We start from the raw sequence: 9807 nt of genomic DNA on the forward strand, positions 1-9807 counted from the left end.
TTTGCAAACTATTTCAAACTATTTAGAGAATGTGTTTTTTCAATACTAGTCTTTATTTTACTTTTTACTATTATCTTTTAATAATCTTTTATTAATTTTTTTGTTAATTAAAATTTGATAATTATTGTTGTTATATTGTTTATTGTACAATGTTGGGCACAGACACCAAAACATGAGCCACTTAAACAGGACAAGAAGAAAAGGAGAAAACCAAAGTAAAATAAAATAATATTAAGCAACTAAAAATACATGCTTATAAAAAAATTCAACTAAATGAATGATTTTCTAGAAGCATTGTTTATAAAACATAACACATTTGTACAAAATTAATGAAACTAAATTAATATTCTGCAAATGAGTTTTACATTGAATATATATATAAAATATTTCTAATATCTAAACCTTTTTTTAAGTTAATTAAAAAAAACTAAATTTACAAATAGTTATTTGAAGTTTAACTAACTATAAACTTAATTATTACAGTATTTTTTTCAATAGATAAATTTTAAATAACATGGTCAAAAAAATAATAAACTTTTATATTGTTAAACATTTCTATAACAACGTCAGGAACTTTGCGTTTAATTAAACCAAATTAGTTTTGGTAAGAACACCTTAGTTGTGTGATCTTTTATTAAAATAATCAAAAAACTTGCTAAAGAAGTATTAAGTTTTTATAATATATATATAAAATAAATAAAGTTAAAAAACTATTAATCTTAAAAAATTGATAAGCTTTCTAGTAAAGAAAACAAATTGTACAGTAATCTTCCTTTGTTGTACCAACAATGTTGCTATGTGTTAACGAATCAACACACTTCAACTGGGTTCTGTAAAAAAATAATTACTGTAATGAAAGAATAGAAGCATACAATAGAAGCATACTGTACAATTTGTTTTATTTATATTCCAGTGAAGTTATTTCACTAGGATCTTTTGTTAGCAAACGATTAAACCTATATTTTGAACAGTTAAGCTTTCTAGTATAAATTTTAGATATAGGATATTTTATAGTTTTAAGTTTGACTGTAAGGTCAGTACCGATCTATAAGTAAAAAAATTTTTATACGGATTTCATAGCTAAATAAGGTTTTGAAATTAAAATATATACTACTATCAAATATTCTAATGTTTTAAATCTTTCAAAACGTTTAAACTCAAAGTTATTGTTTTTTAATTAAACAAAAAAATGTGTGATTAACACCAAAGTTAAAATATGTCTCCTTAAAAGTACTGGCATTTATGTGCGAATGCAAAGTTACAGAAAGTAGTATATAAAACATACTAAAATTTTAAGCGAAAGCTTTTCGAATTTTTTAAATTTTATCGTTTGCCAACGGTTTCATTTCCGCAATTACATATTTTTCATCTTTAATAGAAGGTTGATCAACTCCGAATCGAAAGAAATTAAGCACATAATCAGGAAATACTTTGCTGGTTACCAACGGAAAGAATAGATTTGAATCAGCATCTTTTGCTTTTTGGTGACCTTTATTGTTTTTTTTTTTTGGAATTTATGATACTATTTTTTTTCGTACTGTTAACTACTAAAAATAAAATTTAATTTTTAAAGTTTTTCTTAAGTTTTAAAAAAACTATAGGTCTAAAACTTTTTCTAAAACTAACTTGTATAATTACTAAATTAAGTTAAGCAAAACTAATATAAGTTTTATATCATTAAGCTTGATACGATTTTTAACTTTTAAGCACTTTATTTTAAACCTTTACTAGAACAAAAAACTAAATAAAACTGTTCTACAAATAAATTTAAAAATTTTTAAGAATCAAAACACTTTTGTTTAGTTTTTATGAAAATAACCTGTCAGAAATGAGAAGATGATTGCACAAATTATAGTGTTAAAAAATCCAATAAGTCCTAGATAAGGAATTGGTATTTGGTAGAGAGTGTCGGCCAGAAACGGTCTAAATGAGTAAATAGTCGATTATTTGTCTGCTAGTTTAAAGATATAATGTAGTATTTAATGGTTTATTTAGCTTTTTTATTATTTTTTCCTTTTTGTATAGAAATAGTTTTCTATAGTCAAAACCTTTTTTTTTGTGAAACAATTTCTTTTGTACTGTTCAATAGAAAAAATTAATTTAGTGTTTAAAAAGTTTTCTTTAGTCATAAAAAAAGTTAGAGGTCTATGTAGTTAAAAGTAAGCATGACTTTGCTAAATCTAATTAGCAAACAAAATACATAACTAACTAATGGTTGCTGTGATTTTTTTAATCTATTATTACATTTACTGAAGTTTAAAACTTGTACTACCTGTTGGTATCGGTGACTGCTTGGTTTGAAATGTTCACAAATTTAATTGTATTTGAAACGTATGTGCAGTTTTCAGTCGATCCTTCAAATTTAAGCTCTTTGTAGTTTCTCCCAACAACCAGTTGACCTATGGTTACCCAAGCGTTGAAGATTGTTCCGACGAATAATCCGAAAATTCCACCCTTAAAAAATTTATTGTTCCAAAACTACATCTAAAGTTAGAAATAGTTTTATTTTTCTAAACGCTTAAATTTATAAATATTTATTTACTTTTTTAGTCACCCAAGGAAATATACAGCCTGCAATAAAAACTGCAATAACAGGAGCATTAAACACGGAGTCAACCACAATAAGCAGGTGCCATGCAATATTTCCCAGCTTGCCGACCAAAATTGCTAGAATTATGATTGAAATGGAAATCACCACAGCTGATAGCAAAAAAATTTGTTTAATATTAAATAATGTAAAATAACAATTATTATGAAAATAAAAACTTACTGAGTATACGGCTTATATTCATTCCTTTTTTGTCGCTTATCTCTTTTAAGCTGGGCCTGACAAACACTTCCAGTATCGTCATGGCAACAGAATTAGTTCCTGATGATACAGTACTGTTTGAATTATATTTCTATGACATCATTTATACGAGCGTAGGAGAATAACACGAAACAATACAGTACTAAACTTTAATTTTTGTTGAAAATATTTAGTTTTTTGAATATAAACAACTTTTCAAAAAAATAAGTAATGCATTTTAGAATTAAACTTTAAAAAAACAAGGCCAATAAAGTCGTTTTTATTTTGTGTTACATATCTCCGAATAGATATTTTTATCAGTAATTTTTTTTACCATTTAAGAAAACAATTAAAAAAGAAAAACTAAAGTAAACAGTAATTTTTCACAGTAGTATACTAAATACTAGTTTTTACTGAAGTTAATTTTAATTAATTGCAGAAGTTTATTATTATATAAGGTACTTATATGTTAGTTTTAAATACTTTAATTATAAAAAAATAGTCTAGAATTGATTATTACTTTTGTAAGACTTTTTTTTAAAGTGTTTATTATTGAATAAATGTATAGTAAAAACATTTTTTTTGATAGCTAGGTAAAAAATATTTATCTAATGTTTATAGTTTGATACTATCTTCAACAAACTTATGATAAATCCTAATAATTTTCGGCTCACTCAATAGTTTTTCAATTTTAGGCTTATAGAGTTTTTTTAAATTGTTCATTAGAAAATAATTGAACTTTAAGCAATAAGTTTGAAGCTTTATCATTTCTTTGAAGAACATAATTATATAAAAGCGAGACAGTAATTACAGTTTAAGTCTAAAGACTATTTACGTAAAAGTAATTACACGGCAAATAAAAACAAACCTCAAATAAAAATATTAAAAATGTAACAAGTAGTTCTCTTAAAGTAAAAAACTTTGCAAAAAATGAGTGTAACTATTGTATTATTTGCTTTTTTAAATATATTAAATTTTTCAACTTTTTTAGTCTAATTAGTTTTATATGAACTTACATAATATTTACATAAGTTTTTTGATTAATTTTTTTAAGTAAAGAATCTAAATTTCAGAACTTTTATCATTACTATTTTAGCAAATAAGGAAAATCATGCTAGAAATTTTTGTTTGTGTATTTAATTCTTCGCATAAAAAACTAATAGCTAAACTGATAGTTTTTGTTTTAATAGACTTAATTTCTATTTATGTAGTAATATTTTATTAAATTAAGTTCATAGTTATATAAAATGTTTTTTTTTTTCTTTTAATTTTTGGCAAAATTTAAGAAATGTTTATATTTAAAGTTAAAAAATGAAACTAAGTTTTACCGTTAAAATTAATAGTTTTTTATAACCAATACGTACAAAAAAGTATAAAAATTAATGTAATTTTATCCTTATAGTGTACTATAAAAAAATAAATTACTTTTTAATTATCAATAAATATTAATAAAGCCACACGCTTTAGTCTTAGTAGGATATTCAGCAAATTTTAGGTATGTAGTAGTCAAAAGTTATTTTTTTGTCTGTAAAGTTTAAATCACATTTTTGTAGAATTAATAAAGTCAGACGAGTGCTATAGAACAGTACAAAAGTTTTGAACACTCACAAAGTTTTTTAAAGTACTTGTTAAGTCCTATCTACATACTAAACAATATGAGCAAGAACGTTCATATATTAAAAAATAAGTTTTTGATTAAAACAACAAAAAAAAATTCAACCACTTTTAAAAACAAGCTTATAATAAACTCATGCGTTCTGTTTAGAAAACTTATTTGCTAGGAAATCTTTTCTTAACGTTATGTAATACCTTTTTAAATCTACTTTAACTGTTTTTACTAATTGTTTTAAGGAATTTTGCACATCCTTCTATGCAAAAAACTTTTACTTCATTTTTTTTTAACAATGATTTTGTTTAATTGTATTGTAACTTATTCGAAAAGTTTATAATTTACATTGTGTTTTATTGCTTTAACAAAAAAGATTCTTATTCTTTTGACATAAGTGAAGACTTTTATAATACATTTAAGTATTTTAAAGTTGACAAAGCTTTTTTACAGATAGACAAAAAATAAAAATTGTCAAGTTTAGCGTTTTTTATAATAAAAAAGTGCATTTTTTTAAAATTTATGTTACTTTTCAACAGCTTTTAGATTATGTTTGACGAACTATCGAAATTAGATATATCTTTTAATTACAAGTAGAACAATGTGTTAATTAAAACTTGAGACATCTTACCTAAGCATTCCGCTATAAACAGAAGAAACGAATATACCAGAGAAACCAGGCAGGCTTTTAAACAACTTCATCACCATCAAGGGAACCATCTGATCTTGAGACTTGATTTCTCCCGACTTTACGGGATCGCATCCCTTGAAAAATGAAAACATGGGTATGCCACTTGAAACCCCGATGGAGTAAATGAGTGATGAAAACAAAACAAAGGAAAACAGAGCTCTGAAAAATAATGACTTCTTCATTTCAAAAGTTATAAAGCGTGTTTTGAAAATATACTTATCAAATTTTGAAACTATGTTTTTAGAAAGCTTTTAGCATGAACTGTTTACCGGTGTTTACAATGTTACTTTTGTGTTGCTTATAGTTTAATAAATTACAAAATTAATAATTTTTTTAAATCTTTACTATAACATTTATATAAAATTTCGTTTATATAAGCAACTTCAATTATTTCTGAATATAAATACATACATACTATACTAATAGAGAAAAAATTGTTGTATACCAAACTTTTTACTTTTTAGCATCTGATTTGTTTTTGCAAGATTGCAGTCGTTGAGCAATTGATTGGTTAGTGCAAAAGTAAGACAAGTAGGCGAAACTTGTTCCAAAAATATAAGAGTAAAATGTGTAGGTCTCATTCAAGTTGAATGTGAAGCTTTGAAAATATTGTTTGTTATAATTTTGTCGTTTATCTGAAGTATTTATTTTAGCACACAAACTTTTCTTCTGCACAAACATATTGTACTCATAATCTATTTATTACGTATTAGAATTACTTGTTTTTTTTTGCGAAAAGCAACTACTTATATATTAAAAGTTATAATCCAACTTGTTTATCAAAACTGCTTCCTTTTTAAAATTAGTTTTTAGACACATTTTTTTGATAAGTTTCATAACTTCAATATGTGTATGTAATACCAAATTTTGTATCAAAAACTTCGATTATTTGAAAGTTTTAAAACATACATTATCAACTACCAATCATGTCCGAACTAAGTTTGTGGTTATCTAAAACAAAAAATACTGCTATTTAAGACATACTTGAAAAAGTTATTCAATCCGGCCTCATCAAGGTTACCAATGGCAGTACTGACACCCCCCACTTGTATAAAAGCAAATACTGTAACTGTGATACCTCCGACCAGCATTATAATTGACTGAATTCCATCTACCCAAACTATCGCTTTTAAACCACCCTAAACGATAAATAAGTCCAAGTACTTCTAAATATTTTTTATTCGAACCAAAAACAAAAGAAAATCTTTAGAAGCTTTAAAATAAAAATACTTTACTGAGTCAACAGCAGAAGCACTTCAGCCTAAATTAAGTTTTGAAAAAACTAGAATATTTTTATACAAACATTTGAAGAAAAATTATGTTAATTTTTGGGCGATTTTCAACTACGATTGCTTATTTAAAGGTCTGTATGATCAAAGTTTTTGCAACATTAAAAAATTAAATGTATGAACAATCTAGATTAGAATTAACAACCATTGTAGTGTAGATGCTGCAAATAAGTACAGTTATGACGACACTCCAGTTTACAGGAATCATAGTTGCTAAGCTCAGGGCGGATGCAGTCATCTGAATTCCAATTGACATCCAAGCTATCTGTAAAATCCACAGTATAAGCGTAAACGGAAGCATTTTGATATAAAAAGCTAGTTTTACTTTACTTGTTTTAATACTAAATGAGTTGAACTTTCTTTTTTGTTGTAACTATAACAGAAATAAATTTTTGAAATAAAACTTTTTAATTTGTCATCAAAACTACTAGAGTCTATTTTCAATGTTACTTTACAATTAGTAATTTAAGATCATGATAACACACAAATTTAAAACAAGTGTGTAGAATACAATGACAATAGCATCATAAATTCTTTATACCGTTTTTATCATTTAATAACCAACTATAAATGCTATTTTAATTTAAATTTTTATATCTCTAAAAAGTTGAACACATTTTTCTTAATTTAGAAATATTTTTTGTATAAATAGCAACAAAGTTTATAAATGTATTTTAAACATAAAAAAACAATTTCACAATTTTTTGAATTATATACTATAATTTTTTAATGATTTGAATGACATTTGTTATAATAATAACAGTTTTGTAACAAAAATGTAAAATTCTAGTTTTTTTTTCTTGATGTTTGAAGAAGAACTATATTTTATAGAACTAGTGTACGTAATAAAATATAAACATAAAATAAAAAATACACTTGTTTTTTTGTAAATTCAGGCATTGCTTTTAAACTACTACACTAAAATAACAAAATTTTATAATAAGTTATGTAATAAGAGTTACTATATTTCCTTATAAAAAACTCTTAAAACACTTGTTTTGCAATAAAAACAAACCTGTTGGAATATGTAAACGGAAACACAGAGCTTCTTCAAAAACGCATTGTATCGTAACTCGAAATACTGTCAATGAATAATAATGTTTTTTAACAGTTCATTAAAATATTAACAGTTTGTATATGACTGTATTAAATATTGAATACTAAAAAAAAGCCCAAAGTTTTGTTTTACGTAACATACTAGTCTAAATCATATAAGGATTACTTTATTTGATTTGTGTAAAACTTTTATATAATTTGCACATTTTTATTTGAATTTTTGAGTATAAAAATTTAAGACTATCTTAGTACAGTTTAGTTATGTGTAGTATATCTTAAATTGCTCTTAAATAGAATACTTTTTTTTGTTGCTTTATTTTATTTTCTTAATAAATTAGTACATGATACCAAAAACAATTTATTTAAAACTTGCATACATACAATGTATAATACTAAATATTGAAACTGTGATTTATTGTATTAATAAATGCTATAAGTGTATTTGGAACTTCAATAGTAATTAGCATTTTAAAGTTTTAACTTTTAATAATTTTTATCATTTTTCAACTAAGTTCTAATTCATGTATCTTTTACGAAAGTAAATATAAACATTTTAGTTCTTTGAAAACAAGTGTTTAGTGTGCAAAAATAGTTTTTTAAATAATTAACGTAATAGCAATAAAATATATTTTAAAAAGTTAAAGTCAATCATAGCTAAATTTCAAAATAGTTCTATGTTTGTAAATATAACATAGATGAATATTTCATCCAATTTCTAGCTCGTAGTAATCGACAAAGTTGTATTCGCACAAAAAAAGTTTATAAGCATCTTCGAGTTATTCCCTTTCTTAAACAAAACTTCAAACAACTTCAAAGGTAAAATTTATAAACAAATAAAAAAATTTCACCTCAAAAACGTTGGAGGGACTCAGCCTGAAGAGCATTGGGAGGACGAACATCGCGCACGGGATGGCCGGGACAGTGCAGTTGATGAGCCACCAAAAGGTGGTCGTTCCTCGCAGGTACACCGCAGCCGGCCCGCTGATGAACGAGATGGCCGATATGTAGGTGACCGCCATGGACATTCCGAGAAGGACCTGGAAGTTTGATAAAAAAAACTTTTCAACGTGAATGCTGCTTTTAAAATTTCATTTGAAACTGCTTAAGACGCAGCTGAATGGGTAAAAAACCTATTTAAGTTTCAGAGAACTGGTAGTCTAATGTCAAGCGATGGCTATCATTGTGCATAGTTTAATAGTTTTAGTTCATTATTTTAGTTGAAATTTTTTTGTGAATTTAGGTTTAAACTTATTATTATAGACTTAGTTACTATCAGAATTCATCAATATGAAAGTAACTTGTCAGTCAGAATAAAATCTTTCTATAACCTTAAAATAATTAAAATTGATATTACACAAACTTCTAAAATTTTTAGCACCATACTATTTTAAACATACATTGGTTTTTATTTTATTGTTAACAACTATTTCTTACCTTATTCAAACTTTTACGTATATTATTTTTTGATGGTGAAAAAAAGTAAATAACTTTTAGTAAACTAACTGGAGACATTTCTTTGTTCCCAAAGAAAAAGTTTTCCAAGTTTTGTGTTTTTCTATCCTGGTAACCATGATAAAGCCCAACAAGCATAGCCGTTACCAATGACCCTGAAAAATTTAATTGAATAAAACAAACAATTTTTATAATACACTATATTTTCGTTACTTTTGCCTTTTTTCTAATGTATTTTATTACAGGCAAATAATAAGTTTATTAACTGTTATAGCTAAAATTTTAACTTTTAAGTTTTAACTTATTTTTACTCAAAGAATTTCAATTTCTAAGACTTTTTTGTGTACTATATTTTTAGTTTTAATTAAACCTAAAAAGTTAAAGCCAAAATGTTTACTTACCGATAAAAAGAACCATATCAACAGTACCGAAACTTGGATCAACCATTTCTTTTTGAATTTTAACAACTGGTATTTATGTTTTATTCTATCTAGAAAAAAATACTTTTTTGCTAAAAAAGCAATAACTATAACTGTCGTAACACTCTTTCAGTCAAATAAAATTGTCTAGATTTAAAAAAGCGTATCAAACAAGAGAAATACTAAATTTGAAAATGAAAAAACTTTCAAAAAACTGTTTTTCGTATTTTTGATAAAAATTTAACTGAACCAAATTAAATTTTAAAAATAACTAATGGTTAAAAATACACTGTGAATTACATAATTTACTTTTTCAATAGTTCGGTACTATCTTTATCTAAGTAAAATTAACTACTTATTATTTTCCTGACAAAAAAAAAAGTTTAAAAAAAAACTTTTGTTCAAAGCATAAATATGCTACACTCATAATGTTATACTCATACGACTAGCGTGCAATTATATATAAACTTTTTCTTGCCTACGTAATTACGTCCTGCTTTGATATC

General features: G+C 24.9%; 1 protein-coding gene across 1 annotated transcript; it reads right to left on the reverse strand.

Annotated features, from left to right (window-relative positions):
- Positions 1–1294: 1294 nt before the first annotated feature.
- LOC145843007 (sodium-coupled monocarboxylate transporter 2-like) lies at positions 1295–8942 on the reverse strand. The gene is made up of 12 exons (XM_082950477.1): positions 8934–8942; positions 8279–8467; positions 7390–7455; positions 6520–6639; positions 6070–6224; positions 5543–5683; positions 5026–5244; positions 2771–2883; positions 2543–2700; positions 2273–2454; positions 1820–1923; positions 1295–1489 (listed from the first exon to the last, which is right to left on the reverse strand). The coding sequence occupies exons 1-12, from the start codon at positions 8940–8942 to the stop codon at positions 1317–1319; spliced, it is 1629 nt and encodes a 542-aa protein (XP_082806603.1). The 3' UTR covers positions 1295–1316.
- Between the last annotated feature and the right edge of the window lie 865 nt (positions 8943–9807).

This window comes from Thalia democratica, chromosome 8 (assembly GCF_965202585.1).
Source record: "Thalia democratica chromosome 8, ktThaDemo2.hap1.1, whole genome shotgun sequence".
Lineage (NCBI taxonomy): Eukaryota > Metazoa > Chordata > Thaliacea > Salpida > Salpidae > Thalia > Thalia democratica.

Coding starts and splice junctions, on each gene's coding strand:
- LOC145843007 (XM_082950477.1), bottom strand. Junction 6,640..7,389: donor CCGTTTACATATTCCAACAG/GTTTGTTTTTAT, acceptor TGGATTTTACAG/ATAGCTTGGATGTCAATTGG. Junction 2,701..2,770: donor GAATATAAGCCGTATACTCA/GTAAGTTTTTAT, acceptor TTTTGCTATCAG/CTGTGGTGATTTCCATTTCA.